The 18,333-nt window shown below is 49.2% G+C and overlaps 1 protein-coding gene across 1 annotated transcript in view; it reads left to right on the forward strand.

Annotated features, from left to right (window-relative positions):
* The first annotated feature begins 890 nt into the window (after positions 1-890).
* TASOR2 (transcription activation suppressor family member 2) overlaps positions 891-18,333 on the forward strand; it is a 40,383-nt gene continuing 22,940 nt past the window's right edge. Inside the window, exons 1-10 of the mRNA XM_057425513.1 lie at positions 891-1,105; positions 11,308-11,453; positions 13,027-13,122; positions 14,303-14,375; positions 15,511-15,602; positions 16,009-16,146; positions 16,259-16,383; positions 16,480-16,499; positions 16,598-16,697; positions 17,635-17,735. Coding sequence (XP_057281496.1) covers positions 1,078-1,105; positions 11,308-11,453; positions 13,027-13,122; positions 14,303-14,375; positions 15,511-15,602; positions 16,009-16,146; positions 16,259-16,383; positions 16,480-16,499; positions 16,598-16,697; positions 17,635-17,735 — 919 coding nt within the window. The 5' untranslated portion in view covers positions 891-1,077. The remainder of the gene's footprint in view (positions 1,106-11,307; positions 11,454-13,026; positions 13,123-14,302; positions 14,376-15,510; positions 15,603-16,008; positions 16,147-16,258; positions 16,384-16,479; positions 16,500-16,597; positions 16,698-17,634; positions 17,736-18,333) is intronic.

Consider the following 18,333-nt stretch of genomic DNA (forward strand, 5'->3'; position numbering starts at 1 on the left):
ACACTTCTGTGTTTGCAGCACAAATCCCAGGCTATCTGTGCAGACCAGGGACTTTGTAAGACCCTGGAGAAAATCCTGTTTAACAGGGGTGATGGAGCAACCCCACTGCATGGGGATGCTGCTGTGAAGGGGCCTGGAACCACCCCATGAAGGGCTCCAGGGGTACCCCAGCCCTGAAGGGGCAAGGGGACAGGGATGAAGCTGAGGAATGAGGGGAGCACTGAGGTAAGGGGTATGGAAAGGGGATGAGAAGATGAGGGAAGGGGGAAGAAGGGCTAAAGAAAGGTTGGAGAAGGCCACGACAGAAGACACTGAGGGAAAAGGCAGAGGAATGGATTGAGTGAGACAGGGAAGAGGGTGCAGGAGGACTGATGGGAGGTCCAAAACAAGGGGCTGAGGGAAGACGCTGTGGGGGAAGGACTGAAGTGAGGGACCCAGGGCATGATGTGAGGGGTGACATAAAGAGCATATGAGAGGAGGGGGCAGAAGTGATAAAGAAAGATGGGAGAAGGCTGTGAAGGAAGGAGGTGAGGGGATCAGCAAAAGGGCTGAGGGTGGACTGAGAACAGGCACTAAGGGGAAAGGAGCAAGGTGAGGGAAGGAGCCCTGGCCATGGTGTGAGGGGATGAAGGAAGTGGTTGAGGGACTGAGGGAAGGTCCAAAACAAGGCACGGAGGGCACCGAGAGGGAAGGCAGGAGGTGAAGACTGAGGGAACGACAGAAGGGGCGCTTAAGGGCAGCGGTCACCAGCGGGAAGAGGAAGCGGCCGGAAGAGGAAGGGAAAGGGGAAGCCGCGGCCGGCCCGCGCTCTCTTTCCGGGTCAGTTTTCACTTTCTGTTCCCCCCCTCCCCGGCCCCAACCCTGCCTCCTCGGTGCCTCCGGATTCACTTCCTGGGGCCGGCGGATGGCGGCGGCCGGCGCCGCTCCCGCTCCGCATCGGCTCGGCCCGCAGCGCGCCCGCCCGGCCCGGTAGCGCCGCGCCCTCCCGGGCTATCCGCCGGGAGCGGAGCCGCGCCGAGGGCCGGGCGGGGCGGCATGCGGGAGGCCTGAGGGGGCCGGGGCGGCGAGGAGCGAGCCATGGGCGAGCGGCGGGGCGGCGGGACCGGTAAGAGCGACGTGGGGAGTGCGGCTCCGTCACACCCGTGGTGTAACGGGGAGAGGCCGAGCCGGTTTTCCCCCGCTCTCCGCCTCACAGAGCTGGATGGGGATGCCCGCTCCTCGTAGGCACTGGTTGGAGGCACCGTTCCCGAGCCCCTCGGTGCCTTAGGACACATAGAAACAGCTCTTGTGTCTCATTGCGACTGGCTCACGGGGGACACGTTGGCTTTCCCAAGCTGCCATTTGCGCCAGTAGGTGATTCCGGAGCACGGAATCAGACTCCGCAACTCTGAGAGAGAGTTACAAAGCAGGTTTTCCTTGTATCAGTTCCAGCTGGGAGAGCCGTGGTGTTTGTGGCTGTGCATGCTTTCGGTCCGTCCTCTGGGAGCCGTGCTGGGCAATGCAGGTACCCTTCAGGAGCAGGACGTGGAAATGCAAGCAGATCAGTGTGCTGGGGCTGGCATGGGGAGGTGAAGGCTGGAAAGCTTCTGCTTCCCGGTTGGAGTAAGTGCACTGAGCTGCAGGGCTGGAGATTGGCCTTACAAGAGGCAGGGGAGTGGAATTTTATGCCCTGGTCCTGTTATATTCTGCTCCCAGATTGTCCGTAAGAGCAGCGCTTGCCAAGCTGCAGGTCTGCACTTCTTAAGGGAGGATAATCTGGGGCAGATGAAGCAAGCAAGAGGGTGGATGGCACTAAAACAGTTGTAAACCATGTTCCTTACTGCAGGGAGCAAAGGGGCTTAAAAGGGAATGGGCAGGAAAGCCTGTCTAGCCCAGAAGGATCAGTAGTGTGGTGGTTTGGTGCTCATTGTGGCTGCTGGGTAACGCTCTGCTCTGGGGGGGGGTGTGGAACATAAAGCACATGGTTTTGCCCCAAAGGTTTGGTCAAAGTGGATGTATCTTAGTGGATACCAGTGCTTGTAAGAGACTGGTAATGGGTAAGGAGACAAATACAGGGCTCTACTGGCATTAGCTGTCCTGTGGGTGAGTCTGGAAAGCACTGGTGTGCACTTGGAGTGATTTGTTAGACATAGTTTGTTGTCAGAAATGTCTGGTTTCACACAGATTGCTGCTTTCCGATCACAGACTCCTTTTAACAGAGAATTCCCTTTCTGCTCCATAACCTTTGCAATTAGCTGTTATAACCACGCTGATGGAGCTCCATTCTCCTAAATGACTATCTTTAGCCTTAAAGCTGGGAGTTCTGTCCCTCTTTGGGGTGTAGTGGTATCTTCTGCAGCCTCTGGGTTTGCTGTATTTAAAACACTTCCATAGGGAGACAAGGTGATTGCTGCCAAGCTGGAAAACCCGGATGCTGGAGTATATTTTAAGTGACCTCTGGGATCAGGCAGCAGATCAGTCACCCATAGGGCTTTCAATCTGGCTTCGACACTGCTGCTCCTACATGGTCCCTTCCCCACCTCTGCTCTGATAAGTATCAGTACCTGCCTAGACCAGAGGCTGTATGACCCAGCTGAAACTGAGTTTACATAGTTTGGTCTGGTTTTAGTGTTCCTCTTAAAGCTGGTGGGTTTGGTGGTAGCAGAGCTAGCTGAAGTGTTCCCCATCCCCAAATACCCACCCCAACATCCACATCCCGCCCGACTTGGAGCTGTGTTGGTACAAGTCCTTGTGGAGCCGTGCAGCAATCCACATTGCTGAACCTTTGCGTTAAAAGTAGCCTCTTCTACTGTATTTTCTGCTGTAGTTTGCTGGGTTTCTTCAGTACACAGCCCCAGCTGTGCCAGGAGGGGAAGAGGAGGAGAATCTGGATGAAGGCTTGTGTAAGTCACTGTAGCCACCCAAACCACACATGGGATTACAGCTTTGGTGGAATGGGCTGGTTTTATTACATGAAATATAATAGGCTGGCCACTCTGGCAGCTGCCAAAGTGGCCAACTGATTGTTCTTGCTTAGAATCACTTTGAGACAAGGCATGAAATATTTGTCATTTTTGGTAAATGCTGGGTTTTGCACGGTTTGGCATTTTGGATTTAGTTTGGGGTTTTGTTTTGATGGTGAGATAACCACCCGCTAGTTCCAAGGGCTGTCTGGAGTCAGTACATGGGGATTTTAGTACTTGGACCTGGTTCTGTTTTTAGTTGAAGCAATGAGTGTGTCTTGGTCATTTCCACAGCCAAAGGGTCTACAGAGTGTGCTTAGAGTTCTATTGCCATATCAAGCAGAACAAGAGAGTGGAGGAGATAAAGTCAATGCTGAGAAGAAAGCATCTGTAGTGAGAGCAGAAGCAGTGCAACAATCCATGCCTAAGGAATGCTGTATCCCTGTCTGGGAGGTTTTCAGGCGTGCTTAAAGGCAAAAGGAGTAAGTAAGCAGTGTGGAGGAATGCAGCTGCAGGATTTCAGGCAGGAAACTGTTTTCCTGCTTTCTCCAGCAGCCAACAGGTTGGTTTTGTTCCCAAATGGAGGAGCTCTGCCTTGGGGAGGTTGTTTTTTAACACATGAACTATTGCTGTTGCTCTTATAACGCTGGCTGTGTGTTGGAAGACCCTGGACATCTTCATGTTGCATGGGCTTTACCTCCAGGACATCCCAGGCATTGAGTTTTCGACATTCCAGGATGCAGCAGATGAGCTGCAGCTCATGTGGCATCAGGCTGATCTTTCTTCAAAGGGCTAGATGTGGCTGTGCAGGTGCTGTGTGGTTGGTGGGGTTTCAACATGTGGGTTTCAACGTAGCATCTGTGGGCTGTGCACAAGGAATCCTCAAAACATAACATGGCAAAGGCAAAACTGTCATCAGTGGGTTTTAGTTTGCTCTGCACAGGTCTGCAGCTCACCCACAAGGTCAAGTCTGACAGTCTTAGGCCATTGCAGCTACCGTGCTAGCATGGAGAGTCACTTGACTGGGTGGTTTTGTAAAGGAAGGGTTATCTTTAGCTCTCTGAGTGCTAAAATAGAGTCACAGAGTGGTTTGAATTGAAAGGGACCTTAAAGCTCCTCCAGTTCCAACTCCTGCCAGGGGCAGGGACACCTTCCACTAGAGCAGCTTGCTCCAAGCCCCTGTGTCCAACCTCTGGCCTTGAACACTGTCAGGGATGGGGCAGCCACAGCTTCTCTGGGCACCCTGTGCCAGTGCCTCAGCACCCTCACAGGGAAGAGCTTCTGCCTAAGAGCTCATCTCAGTCTCCCCTCTGGCAGGTTAAAGCCATTCCCCTTGGCCTGGCCCTACAGGCCCTTGTCCAAAGCCCCTCTCCAGCTTTCCTGCAGCCCCTTTAGGCACTGGAGCTGCTCTAAGGTCTCCCCTTCAGGAGCCTTCTCTTCTCCAGGCTGACCCAGCCCAGCTCTCTCAGCCTGGCTCCAGAGCAGAGCTGCTCCAGCCCTCGCAGCATCTCCATGGCCTCCTCTGCACTCGCTCCAACAGCTCCACGTCCCTCTTGTGCTGCTGCCCCAGAGCTGGATCAGGACTGCAGGGGGGAGTCTCCCCAGAGCACAGCAGAGGGCCAGGATCCCCTTCCTGAGCTGCTGCTCACGCTTTGGGGGTGCAGCCCAGCACATGGGGGGCTTCTGGGCTCAAGCGCACACTGAAACTGGGTCATGGGGAGCCCAACACCACGAAGTCCTTCTCAGGGCTGCTCTCAGTTAACACAGTACCAGTGATGGTGCTGGATTTGGGAAGAGTCAGTGCAGACACATGCAGCTCAGTGAATTCACAGCAGGGGCAACCTGTATAAGATGATAAAAGGAGGGAGCTGCAGGAGGATGGGGCTTTTGAGGAGCGTCTTCCGAGATAAACAGCAGCAACAACTGCCATTGCAGTTAATTAACGAGGGACAACCTATAGCAGCCACATCCTCAAGTACATGAGCAGCAGGAAGTAACAGGAGAGAGGTTATGAAATCCAAGAGATGTTACTTGGAAAGTTTCTCTGGTGTAGGACTCCTACTGGAATTAGATTTTTCACCAACATCAGATTGGGGCAGCTGTGGCTTTTGGGGACCCCCACCTCTGTGACCTCTCAAGGCTGCATCCCCCTTCCAAGGGGGAAGATTCATCCTCTTGTTCCACCTGAACCTCCCAGGCTGCACCTTCAGGTGTTTTCCCTTACTTTTTCCATCTGCTGGTGGCAGAGGAGAGGCTCCATCATCTATGTAATTCTCCATCAGGGAGCTGTGGGCTGCAGTTGGATCTCCTGTGTTTCTTCCCCTCAGGCTACGCAAGCCCATCTCCCTGGTCTCGATGCAATTAGGTATGGTCTTGCTGGGGTTGCATAGGAATTTTGGACACAGGTTGAAACAGCCTGGTTTACTGACATTTCTTACACACAGGGGTGTTTTTACACAGGATAGGAATAAAACCTTCTCTACCTGTGAGGAAACCCGTAATGTTTTCTCAACCAACCAGGCACCTTTAGATGTTGCTGTGAGATTAAATCTGTGCTGGCAGAGCTCAACTGGAGCTGTCTGTGTAGAGATTGCCTGTCCTCTGGTAGCTCTCCTGAGGGGTTGCCAGGGGTTCCCTGCATTGCGTGACTCCTAAAAGTGATCTAAATGAACCCTGGCAGTCTGATGCTGAGTTGAGAAGCATTACAAAAGCTCCTGCAGCCTGGATATCTGCACTCCCAGGCTGCCTGATCCCAGAGGTCACTTAAAATATACTCCAGCATCCGGGTTTTCCAGCTTGGCAGCAATCACCTTGTCTCCCTATGGAAGTGTTTTAAATACAGCAAACCCAGAGGCTGCAAAAGATACCACCTCACCCCAAACAGGGACAGAACTCCCAGCTTTGAGGCTAAAGATAGTCATTTAGGAGGATGAAGCTCCATCAGCGTGGTTATAACAGCTAATTGCAAAGGTTAGGGAGATGTGCCATCCAAAACTTCCCCTTCTTGGAATTTGGCTGCTTGGTTCTTCTGGGGGAAATAGTTCCACAGTTACGAGAGAACCTCCATGTGAGGCAACCACTCTCACACAAGGAAACATCCCTTGCAGAGAGGTCCTTTGTAATCATAGAATCAACGAGGTAGGAAAAGACCTTTAAGACCATCAATGGTCTGTTCCAGTGCTTCACCCTGGAGCAGTTGCAAGGTGATTGACTCACTAAGCTGTTGGGCTTGTCCATGAAAGCACCTCATGGAGTGAGAGATGGGTCCTACCATAGTCATGCTAATGTGGCACTGGGTATCTGTTGTCTTCTTCTGTCAGCCTGGCTCTGCCTGTGGTGGAGTAGGGGTGAAACCTAGTGCTGATTTAGTGGGCTGCCCCAGCTAAGACCAAATATCCACCTTGGCTCGTATCACTTCCAGGGGTGACCTGGAATAGGTCAGGGAAAGCATATGAACAAAGGTAAAGCACTCTTTCTTCTGAAAACTCATGCAGGTTTGTGGCTCAGGGGCCGTCTGAGGAGGAGGTTGGATCTTTGCATTCAGTAGGATATTTTTCTACCCCCATAAAGCTGATTTTTGAACTCATCTGCAGCATCCCATGGTGACACCTTCAGAAAATGCTAGTTCTTGTTAGTAGCTCTCCAGACATCCCATGGTAGAACCTGATCCATCTTTTCCATCCTTAGTGGGAGGTCTTTTCTCCTTTCATTTTCCAACAACTCCTCATCTCTGCAAATGCTTCCATCAGCCCAATTTAAGCCAGAGGTCTTGTTTGGGCTGGACCATAAGCGCAAGCCTGTCCTGGTAGCCCTTCCTTTGCCCAACATCTGCCTCTGGTGCATGTAATATCTCATCTGTGTTGGCTCTGTTGATGCTTGGTTTAGATCAGATCCGTTACCTCAGCCAGCTCTGCTCATCAGGCTGACAGGCACAAGGTTAGAACAGTTCTCTGTGTTTCTGAGTGGAAGAAACAGGAAGGGAAAAGGTGAGAAAGTGAAAGATAAAATTGCTGGGAAGCAGCAAATCTGTAAAAGTTGCTGATAAGGGCAGGAACAAGGCACTTGTCTGGTGCAGGAGAGTGTGTTTTGAGACCAAAAGGCTTTGAAGAACCCACACTAAACCACAAGAAAATCTGGAGAGGCTCAAATATGCCAAGGAAACTAATTTGTGGCTTTGATGCCATGGTACCCATGCCCTGGACTGGTGTCTGTGGGCACAAGACACCTATTCCATGGTGGGATTAGCTCTGCAGTGCAGCACAGAGCCATCTCTGGGGTCTGCCTTGGGTGATGTGTTTGCAAATACACCAAACAGCAGCTAGCAGTGAGTGGTTTGTGCTACAGCTCCTTGCTGGTTACTCCTGCTGAGTAAATGTAAGCTTAATTCACATCCCATCATTACCTGGAAATACTTTACAACAGCCAGAAGCATCTCTTGTGGTTAACACCTTGTTACTTTGCAAACATGATGTGTTCCTGCTCCAGAATCAATGAGAATGGAAAAGACCTTCAAGATCATCAAATTTGTGGGAGGTGGTGATTTTGGGCTTAGTTAGGCTAATTTAGCTCAGTTTTGGGCTTAAATAGAAAGAAGAAAGTGGCTCTCTGCTTCAGCAGTGATGAGCCAGGATTCATTGTAAAAGTTGGGTTGTAAAGGTGTAGTGGTCATGGTCACAACTTGTGATGTGACCAGCTCACAAGTGGGTAGATTGTGACCACAGAGTTTTCAGGACTCTACAATACACAAAGATGTGCGAGTCTACACTTCTGAGACCTTCTTTATTACAAATTACTAGAAAACTACTATTAGTAAACCAAACATACGCATATGTGAGATTAAATCTCACATATATTTATATATATATACGCATATATATATATAAATATATGCCACAAGTCACTACAGAATTGCCACTAGGAAAGCAGGTAGATATGTATTACAAGAGTAAAGCAAATCTGTGTATGTTCCAAGTCCAGGAGGTCTCATACAGGGAAGCTCTTGCAGAGAAGCTCATTTTGGGTAGATAGTGAGCTACTTTTTATACCTTTCTGGTGTAAATACATCAGTGGGTGCAGGACATCAATTCCCAGGATAGTTATCTCCAACTTCTGCTTCCCTGGAAGGTCAGTTCATGGTCTCAATTTCTTTGTCCTTCTGGCTATACCCATCAAGGAGGTTTTGGCTGAGCTTCTCAAGGATGTCTCAGAGCTTCTGCTTCAAGAAATGTCCTTTGTGAGTTTACCATGTTGCCTTTGGGGCTGCTCCATCAGCAGCCTGTAGCTAGAAGTTTGCAGGTAATATCTGCTCAAGCATGTGGTACCATGGGTTTCATAACTTAGAGTTAAAAGGGAGAGTTCCTATAATGGTTCCTGTCTGCTAGAGATGATGAGAAAGGAAAAACTAGAGTGAGAGCAGCAAAATGAGAGATTAGAAATGGAAGAGAGAAAATGGACTTCAGCAGAACCAGAGAAATTGGGAGGATGATTCAATGATCTTATGGAGTCTCAGCTGGCAGTATGTGAACTGTTGGTATGGAATGGGATGTGGTGGTACCAGAAGTGATGCTGCCAGTGATGCCTGCTCTTAGGACTCCATACTAAAGCCAGGAAAATGAGGGAAATCCTGCATGAAGAGCAGCAGGATGGGGAAGGGACCATGTAGGAGCAGCAGTGTCGAGGACAGATTGAAAGCCCCATGGGTGACCAGTGGCAGTGTTTAATATGCACTGACCACCCTGGGTTGCAGGGTTTTGGAGATGTGACAGCATTCATTGAAACTTTAAGGTAAATCTAAAAGCTGGGAAGAAAAGTATCTCTCTTCCCTGTACCAGTGGTTCAAAAGATGTGGGGTTTCCTCCTGGCCTGACTTCAGAAGTCTTTGCATGGTGAGGCGATCCAGAGGTGACATGAAAATGAGCCAAAAGAGGGTCCTGGGTTTGGGAAGTACATGTCTGTTGGCCTCAGCTGGCCTTTCTGATGGGCATTCCTTGAATGGAAAAGGGCAGGAAAGATGTGCAACTCCCATGAAGCATATGGGCTATGTATGTCTGCTGGCTTCAGCCAGTGCTTTGCAGAGCATGGAACAGGCCATGTTGAGATGTTTGCAGGTGGAATCAGGGAGGAAAGTCCAAAGGAGTTGGCTTTAAGCCTGGAAGGAGGAGGAAAGAGTAAGTTAGCAGCTTTCCAAGGAGCACAGGGCTTTTGGAGGATGATGTCCACACAGCCACAGCACAAGGGGAAGATGAGCCTTATCGTAGAATCATGGAATGCCAGGTTGGAAGGGACCTCAAGGATCATCTGGTCCAACCTTTCTTGGGAAAGCATGACCTAGACTACATGTCCCAGCAGCACCCAGTGAACAGTGTCCAGCACTGGGAACTTAGTTGGGGATCCACCACTTCCCTGGGGAGATTATTCCAATGGCTGATTGTTCTCATGGTGGAAAATTCTCCTCTTGTGTCCAGTTGGAATTTCCCTAGGAATAACTTGTGCCCATCACCCCTCATCTTTTCCATGTGATTCCTTGTCAAAAGGGAGTCTTCCATCTTCTTTGTAGCCACCTTTAACTACTAGAGCATGGGGATAAAGGTCTCCCCTGAGCCTCCTTCTCTCCAGGCTGAAGAGTCCCACCTCTCTCTCAGCCTTTCCTCATACTTTCAGCATTGGCAAATGATGTTAATAGCTGCAAAGGTGGCTGTGTGCTCCCTTGCTATCAGCGTTTATTTCATGTATTTCTCTATTACTGCAGCAACTTTGATGGGTTTTTTCCCCATTTGGGCTTTCATTTGAACACTGCAGCTGAGCTTGCAGGGAGGAGCAAATGGTTGAGTTTTCACATGCAAAAATTGCTGGTTCTGTTGCATTTCCAAGAGCTTCCAGGCTTTCACCCCTGAAAAATAGTGAATATCCGATGCTTTTGGTGATTTAACACCTCATATCCTCAATATGTGCTCTGTGCCCATTGAGGTTTAACTTCATGATCTCTCTTTATCATCTTGGTGTCTCACATATTCAGTGTGGAAACACACAACTGGCTCCCAGCTCACGCATTTAGACGTGGCCTTTCTCATGTTCCAAGACCCCAAATTTGAGGATGCAGAGCTGTGAGATGCTGTCAGGAGGAGCAGAACATCTCACCCTGAAAAGTGAGATGGTTTGGAGCAGTAGCTGTGAAATTAAATAGCTCCCATTGCAGTCCTGTGCTTTGGGGACATGAGGAGCAGTCAGAGCTGGGCTTGTTTAAGCTGGTGAAGAAGATAGAATCATAGAATCCCAGATTGGTCTGTGTTGGAAGTGACCATAAAGCTCCTCCAGTTCCAACTCCTGGCCACGGGCAGGGACACCTTCCACTAGAGCAGCTTGCTCCAAGCCCCTGTGTCCAACCTGCCCTTGAACACTGCCAGGGATGGGGAAGCCACAGCTTCTCTGGGCACCCTGTGCCAGCGCCTCAGCACCCTCACAGGGAAGAGCTTCTGCCTAAGAGCTCATCTCAGTCTCCCCTCTGGCAGGTTAAAGCCATTCCCCTTGGCTTGTCACTGTTTATGGGCCAGAAGAAATAAACCTTCTCAATGTGTTCAGATTGCAAACACAGCTTGAGACTTGGAATCTCATAGCTCATGAATAGCAGTAAAGGCTTTTAAATGTGCAGCAGGGGCTGAGCCCAGGATTTCCTGTGTTTCTAAGTGGCTACTTCATTTACTATTTGGATTTTAACATCTGAATGGCTTTTTCCTTTGTTTCTCCATCCACATTTCATTTGTCAACTGCTTTGGGACCTCTTCTTGGTGAGATGCTGTTGGGAGTGGTTTTACTGGGATGTTTGGATGTCTGGAGAGAGTTTGGGCTTTCAGAACGCTCTGCCTGTGGAGGCTTTGAGGGAAGGTTTGTTCCTGTGGCATTGAAAACCACATTCACTCAAGACCTGAACCTCTTTAGAGTCAAACAGATAACCCCAAGAAACTGAGTGTGCGCTGAGATTTTAGACATCAACTCTCACATGAAAAGAGCACACAATGAATCTAAGTAACTTTAACACAAGAGAAACCCCTGTTCTGTTCAGCTTTACCACCAGGCTTTGCTTCTGGCAGTTTCTACTGATGTCTTGGGTTTTTTTTTTTGTGTTGCAAAGGGCTTATTGGCAAACTGGGAGCTGGAATTCCTCCTGCTGAAAGGTAGTTTAACCTGCAGACAAAAACCTGGGGCTTGCATGGCTGGAGGGGAGCCAGATCTGCTCAGTGGAGCTCTGGGCTTGTTAAGTGGGGTCTGAGCACTGTGAGTCACTCTCAGCTGCCTCTGCTGAGCCTCACACTGCTCTAGGGATGCCCAGAGTTAATATTTGTACCTGCGTTTTGCTGCTTTACTCCAGGTTGGAATCCGGAGTCGGAAGAGTCGAGTTCTCTATTGCAGAAAGCGGTTTCGGTGCTGCAGAGCTCCTACTTGGACTCCACATCTCAGGATGGGTTTCTCTACAGCCAAGCAATCCTGGTGGAAAATGATGTTTTCCTAAGGGAGGTAAGAACTGGGGAGTAAGGAGGGTGGTTCTTTGGGAGATGCAGTGTCTGGAGATGCTGGTTTATTGGAAGGTATGTCTTTCTTTTGCAGCATGGGGCTGACCTGGTGCCTCACAGAGCTGCATCTCCAGTTCCTGGCTGAAGGGAGCCTTTTCTTTCCTTTCTTTCACTTCCTTCCCAGTCTGATCAGCAGCCAAAGACCCATTGAGCCAGGGTAGTCAGACATTCAGCAGCACTTCTGGAGAAGGCCTTCAGGGCAGGCTGAAGTCCTGGTTTGATTCCTGGCTGGAGGGCTTTGACTTTATTGTTATGCTGATTGACACTGAGGCAGATTTCCAGGTGCTGTTTCTTTTGTCTGCCATTACCCTTGTGCAGGCACCAGTTTTAACCCCATTTCTCTTTCTCCAGCTGACTGGAGTGTGTAGAGAATCATTTCTAAAACGATCTCATCCTGCTGTCATAGAATCATAGCATCACCGACTGGTTTGTGTTGGAAGGGACTTTAAAGCTCATCCAGTTCCAACCCCCTGCCATGGGCAGGGACACCTTCCACTAGAGCAGGTTGCTCCAAGCCCCTGTGTCTAACCTGGCCTTGAACACTGCCAGGGATGGGGCACTGGTGTGGAAGACAGGCTGTGTTCCCTGGGGAGACCACACTGCTTGTTGTCATGACTTAAATACAGCAAAGACATTCTGGCTGCCTAAATCTGGGATTATCACTGTGGTGCTGGATAAAAAACTGGGAAAACAGTATCAAGTAATTTGTTGATTTGCCTGAGTTCTAAAGCCAAAGCTGTGATGAGTTTGTTGTTTTCTCATCTTCTAACCCCACCTAAAAATGTTCTTGTAGTTCTACAACTTCTGTTAAAGCCCCATATCCTCACGAACTCACACTCAGCTCTGTTGCTCCCATGGTGTTCTCCACTGTTTGCCCAGGGAACATGCTCTGCTTTCATTATCAGACAAAAGAAATCAGAGCAATGTGTTATTTGGCCGTAGCCAAACTCTCTGAGCTGTAGTCTCATGATAGTCTCTAGTCAAATATTCTAGGCTTTCTTGATGAGCAGAGGGAGAAGTGTCAACAAGCATCTCCCCTTCTGGAGGCATCTTCTCCATGGTTGAGATGATTTTTTCTTCTGATGGCTTTAGCTGGCTGCTAAATGTGATGCCCTACAAGCCCACATGCTGCTCAGTGAAACCAGCTCCCCAGTAGCCAGCTGGGCAAGAGGGACAAAGTGGATTAAGGCTGGACTTCCTGGGGATGAACACAGTGTGACACCACAGGGCTGGATGTGCCTGCTGTCCCATGGAGGACATTGAACATGTTCTGCTGGGGACAGAGGCAGGGACAGATGGACTGACTGCACATGGATTGGGGTCTTGGTGGTGGGAGACTGGATGTACTGGAGGATGCTTTGGGGAGGGAATGCTGTGTGGGCACATGGCTGGTGGCAGCTGCTCCATAGTGACCATGACTGGAGGTGCATGGGTCACACTGTGCTCACACCAAGAACTCATGTCACTTGGCTTTGGTATGAATGGACTAGAACAAAGTGGTGTTGTGTCTTCTGCAGCTCAAAGCTTTTGCCCAAGCAAAGGAAGCTGCTGGGTACAGCCAGGAGGAGCTGGAGGAGACCTTTGCCTTTCTCCTGTTTGATAATGAAGCAGAGGTAACCTGAATATTTGTTCAGCTTAAGTTTGATGCAAAGTGCCTGCATGTGTGCTGTGTCTCACCAAAGCCCAGCAGATGTGTTGACTGAAGTGTCCTGCCTCTCTGTACCCTCTTCACCAGTGCAATTGCTACAGTATAAATAGTCCAGAGCAAGTTCTGAAAGCAGCTTCTGGAAGGTTTTAGTGCTGGATCTGATTTCACATCTCTCCATTCAACTACTGAATGCTTCCAGGGCTGGGGCAGCCACAGCTTCTCTGGGCACCCTGTGCCAGCGCCTCAGCACCCTCAAAGGGAAGAGCTTCTGCCTAAGAGCTCATCTCAGTCTCCCCTCTGGCAGGTTAAAGCCATTCCTTTTGGCCTGTCCCTACAGGCCCTTGTCCAAAGTCCCTCTCCATCTTTCCTGTAGCCCCTTTAGGCACGGGAGCTGCTCTAAGGTCTCCCTTTAAGGAGCCTTCTCTTCTCCAGCTCTCAGCCTTTCAGCCTTTTGCTGTTTGAAGTTTAGCCCAGTTTGTGCCTGAGCTCCTTGTACAGCCCATGGGAAAGAGGGAGCTCTCTAGAGGACCTCATGTCATGCAGGGATCTCAAAGGCTTGGGCCAAATCGCTCTCTGGATGTCCCTGTCCCTGTTGTTCAGAGGAGAAGCCTTGTGGGCTGGTCTAAGCTAGCCACTTGCTAGTGTCTAGCCTAAGCTAGTGTCTAGTCTAAGCTAGACACTTCTAGGAGGCTGGAGTTAGGTGTAATGAGTGCCCCATGTTGCTTATAAAGGGACTGACAGCAGCTTCCCTGGTTTGCTTTTAGTTCTTGCCCATAATGAGTTCAAACAGCTCCTTTTGTCCTTCTTTGGTCAATATATATTTGGACTTTGCACGCTTTGAATCTGCTTTTTTCCCAGATTTCTCTAAGCTTTTGCATCCATGGAGGTTTTCTGTAACAACACTTGATAAATAGAAGCATTTAGTAGCTGAAACAACACATTTTCTTCCTGTTCATTCTACCTATGGACACTGTGTTTAATTTCCTTTCTACCACAGATGTTTTGGGGCTGTAATGATCTGTGATTGACTTGCAGCATCTTTGCCCCTTGCATGTATTTTGCCAACTGTTGTGCTGCAGATTTCAACAGCCGTGTCCCTTAGCTTTGGAAATAGATGGTAAAAGAGGCTGTTTCTTCTTTTGAAGGCAAAAGAAGTGTGTCAGACAGGCCTGCGTGTGAACAGCAGCTCCATTTCCATACTTGGTGACCCAGCCAAAGGTAAGATTTCCCTGTACAGAACCAAGAGACATGTTCCCTCTTCTGGGGGATGTTGACTCCTTTAAAACCAAAATCAAAAGCCCAGATAAACTCCTCGTCCTGCCTTGTATTTACTGCAAACCCCCATGGAAGATCCTTTGTTTCTTACATGAGAAACTGCATTTGTTCAGATCATTCAAGCAGCAGTATGTTCCTTCTGCCCCTTCAACAAGTTGAGGATAGGATCATCCCCAGGGAATGTTACTGTGTCTCCACCTCTCTATTTCAGGCTTTTTTCTCCCTTGTTAATACCGACCCTTGTCACCAAAGTGGCTTTTTGGCAGCTTTCTCCACTGCTTTGCTCTTTAGAGTCCATTCTCTGAGCTTCTGCCAATAGTCCTGTTAGTAAGCAGAGCAGCTTGTGATATGTCAAAGCCCTTCTCAGTGTGTGCTTATTCCTTGCTCAGAGATGCAGAAACTCAAGGTGTGCAGTGCAGGATGTGCTGCTCAAAGAATTCCTTCAGCCAGAAGCAGAACGTCTCCCAGTGCTCATCCTGCAAGTGTCTGCAGGCTAAGACACCTAATCATTGAACAGTCAATGGCAGGGCTTGCAAAACCAAGCAGGAACTGGTTATTTATCTGCTGTCTTATTCCTGATGGACTGGGATGCATATTATGGTGTGTTTCTTTGTAGCTTCCATTTCCACCCATGGACTTCTCCACAAAACAGTAGTGAAGAGCCAACACTCTACCCTGATATATACATATATGAGCATAGGGAAGGGATGGGAATAAGCCATGTCAGAATAGGCTTGTCACAGGGTAGAAGGTTCCCATTGGCCTTTGAGATGCTGAAGGCCATAAAGAGCCAAGAAAGGGACCTGGGAGGGTCTGTGCCATGCTATGGGCCTGCTCTTGTGCCTTTGTAGTGTGTGTTCGTCATGTGTAAACATCCATGTTGCCCTTGCATGACTCCAAGTTGAGCAGGATACCTGCTCCACTTGCTGTCAGACCCTGTAAGCCCTTCACTAAACCTTGCTATAAGAGACAAGCCCGGATGTGTTTTCATGTAGTGTGGAAACTGCTCAGAGACACATCTGAGCATGTGTTTCTGAGCACTTGATTTAACTGATCTTGCATTGCTTTGTCTTCACAGGGGTTTATATATCCAAGCATGCAGACTGTCTCCATCCAAGACCCTGGTATCATGGAAAATCAGGCTATATTGTCATTTGTAAGCTGATTAAGGTAAGTGAAAGTCTGTCTTTATATCTGGAATGGTTTTCAGAAGCTGCTCTACAATGCAAGTGGTTTTCAAGGAGCCCATGGCTGATGTGGGGTGTAAAATCAGCTCCGTGGGGCTGATGTGTGGCCTTTTTCTTCTCTCCCCACTGGCTCCTGCTCCCTATAGGGAGCACCAAACCCACACTGCTCCCATTTGCCCTCCTGAGCAGTGCAGGTTTATCTGCCATGCCAAACATGGTCTAGTCAGGCCCTCATGTTTGAAGGACATCAGCACACTGGTGGGGAGTGTGGGGCTGTCAGCAACAGTCTTGGGGGGGGGTTGGATGAAGAGGATTTAGGGGTCTTTAAAAGAAGTTTCTGTGAATAATTATATGTATTCCTCTTTTTCTGGGTAAATTCTGTGGTACAGGGGAAGGTGAAGGTGATCTCTGAGAATTACACAACCAGCTATACCTGCCCATCTCCCGGCTATGACTGCCACGTTGGCATGAGCAGAAGCAACCTACCATCAAAGACCAGTCACTGCCTGGCCTTTGAGCAGAGCCAGGTATGAGTTTGCAACAGGACTGTGCAGTCACCTCACTTGTGGGCTGCAGGGGGACACGGTATTGTCCTTCCTCACCTTGTTCTTCTCATCCATGTTTCCCTTCTAACCCCAGTACTACGTGTATGAAGTGTCTGGTGGCAGCACTGCAGAGCGGCCCAGGCAGATCTGCCCCTACATCATCATCACCTGCCAGTACAGGGAGCCGAAGGAAATGCCTGTCTTGGCCATAGAGAGCCTGTAAGCAACTTGTTCCAAAGCACCCAGTTGCTTTTGTGGGCTGGTTTTTCCTTTGCCCATTGCTAAATGTTCTTCTTTCTCTCTTTTTTTCTCCAGACCTGAGCTTAACCGCAAAGGTAAGAGCAACTGGGGGTTGGGTTTGGCTTATAAATGTACCTTTATCTGTTCCTTTCCTGTCCTGGTTTCTCTGAGCCCTTCTCCCTTTTCCCTGTAGCATTGTATTGTCCCTGGAGGGGGCAGCTCTCCATCCGGGGCCAACGTCTTTGCAGCATCGCCCTGAGGACCCCACACAGCTCCAAGATCCCAGCCCAGCTGTAAGTTGCACTTTTCTCTCTGTGCAATATTGAGTGTGCAGCATTACACCTTTGGGTGTGTGTACCAGTAAAAACCAGCTTTGTCTCTCCTTTCCCATCACTTCATTGATCAGCATCTCCTTGGAGCTGTACCAACATTATTGGAGCAATCATCAGTGTCAGGAAAGTGATGTTGGGCAGTGTCACAGCCACAGCTGGATGAGGACATGAGATCAGCCACCAAACTGCAGCTGGAAACAGCTGTATTCTGTCATTTTATTTTTCTGTTAACTGCTTTGGGATGTTTATTCCAAATCAATTATTGCTGCTTGGGATTTTTCTCATTGTGAGAAGTGAGCTTCCTGGTGGTGGATGTACAATCAGCCAGATGTGTTTACAGATCAGAATGATAGAAATAGTGTTGAGTCACAGAGTGGTTTGTGTTGGAAGGGACCTAAAAGCTCATCCAGTTCCAACCCCTGCCATGAGCAGGGACACCTTCCACTAGAGCAGCTTGCTCCAAGCTGTGTTCATCCTGGCCTTGAACACTGCCAGGGATGGGGCAGCCACAGCTTCTCTGGGCACCCTGTGCTAGCACCTCAGCACCCTCATAGGGAAGAGCTTCTGCCTAAGAGCTCATCTCAGTCTCCCCTCTGGCACGTTAAAGCCATTCTCCCTTGTCCTATCACCTACTTGGAGTAACCAGCATCCAAATCCAACAGATATTTACAATCTTCAGTAGTCGGAAGCCAAGCAGCATAAACTTGAAACAGCCAGTGACAGCCAGTAACACAGCCACCAGTATCAGTATTTGGAGGTGTTCACAAACACCTCCAGCCTTCTCCAGAGCTGCTCTCTCTGGTTTCACAGTGACAGGACAACCAGGACTCTTTGCTATGCTTAATTCCAAGAGCCTTTTCTGCTTTCATTCTCACCATCTGCTGCTTTATCGCCACAGGCCTCCCAGCCTGGACATTAACCATGTCATGGATTTGTCTGACTTGAAGAAAAAGCTACCAGAGGCTGCCTTTGAGAAAAGAAATTACACTGGGAATGAAGGTGAGTGCAAAACCTGCCAGCACAGTGAGTAACCTGCTTGTGCTGTGCCATAGGAATTGCTGGGGGGATCAGAGCTCCACGTCATGCTGGGTCCTGTCTTCAAGTGTGACTAATTGCAGATAAGTGAGGAGAAAGGCAAAGGCAGCACAGGAATGTCTTTGTGCCTCACATGGTCTCCTGGTGTGATACAATCCTCTTCCCAAAGCAGCTCTTTCATCTTTGGCAGAACAAGGTGGGAGACCCTGTTTAGAGACCTGGGCTCCCATTCTGCAAGATACCAAATAGGATGTAACTGAGAGCGAATGCAGGGAGACAAACTTACCCCTTCTAACCTGATCTCCCTACATGTCTCTCCGTTACACTCCACCTCTTGGGGAGGTTGTACATGGAGAGCTCTTGCTGTGATTTGCAGAAGCTCCAGGTATATTTCCATGTCATCTTGGACTTGATGAAGTCCATGGTTGGACTTGATGAGCTTAAAGGTCTTTTCCAACCTTGCTGATTCTATGATTCTGTCTTGCACCAAAGTAAGTGTGGGTTGCTGCAGTATTGCCTCCTGCCAGCTCTGCTGAGCCAGGTGGAGGCACTGCTATTTTGG

This window comes from Pezoporus wallicus, unplaced genomic scaffold (genome assembly GCF_028554395.1).
Source record: "Pezoporus wallicus isolate ANWC-B61680 ecotype Strahan unplaced genomic scaffold, APGP_CSIRO_Pwel_v1 contig_4722, whole genome shotgun sequence".
Lineage (NCBI taxonomy): Eukaryota > Metazoa > Chordata > Aves > Psittaciformes > Psittacidae > Pezoporus > Pezoporus wallicus.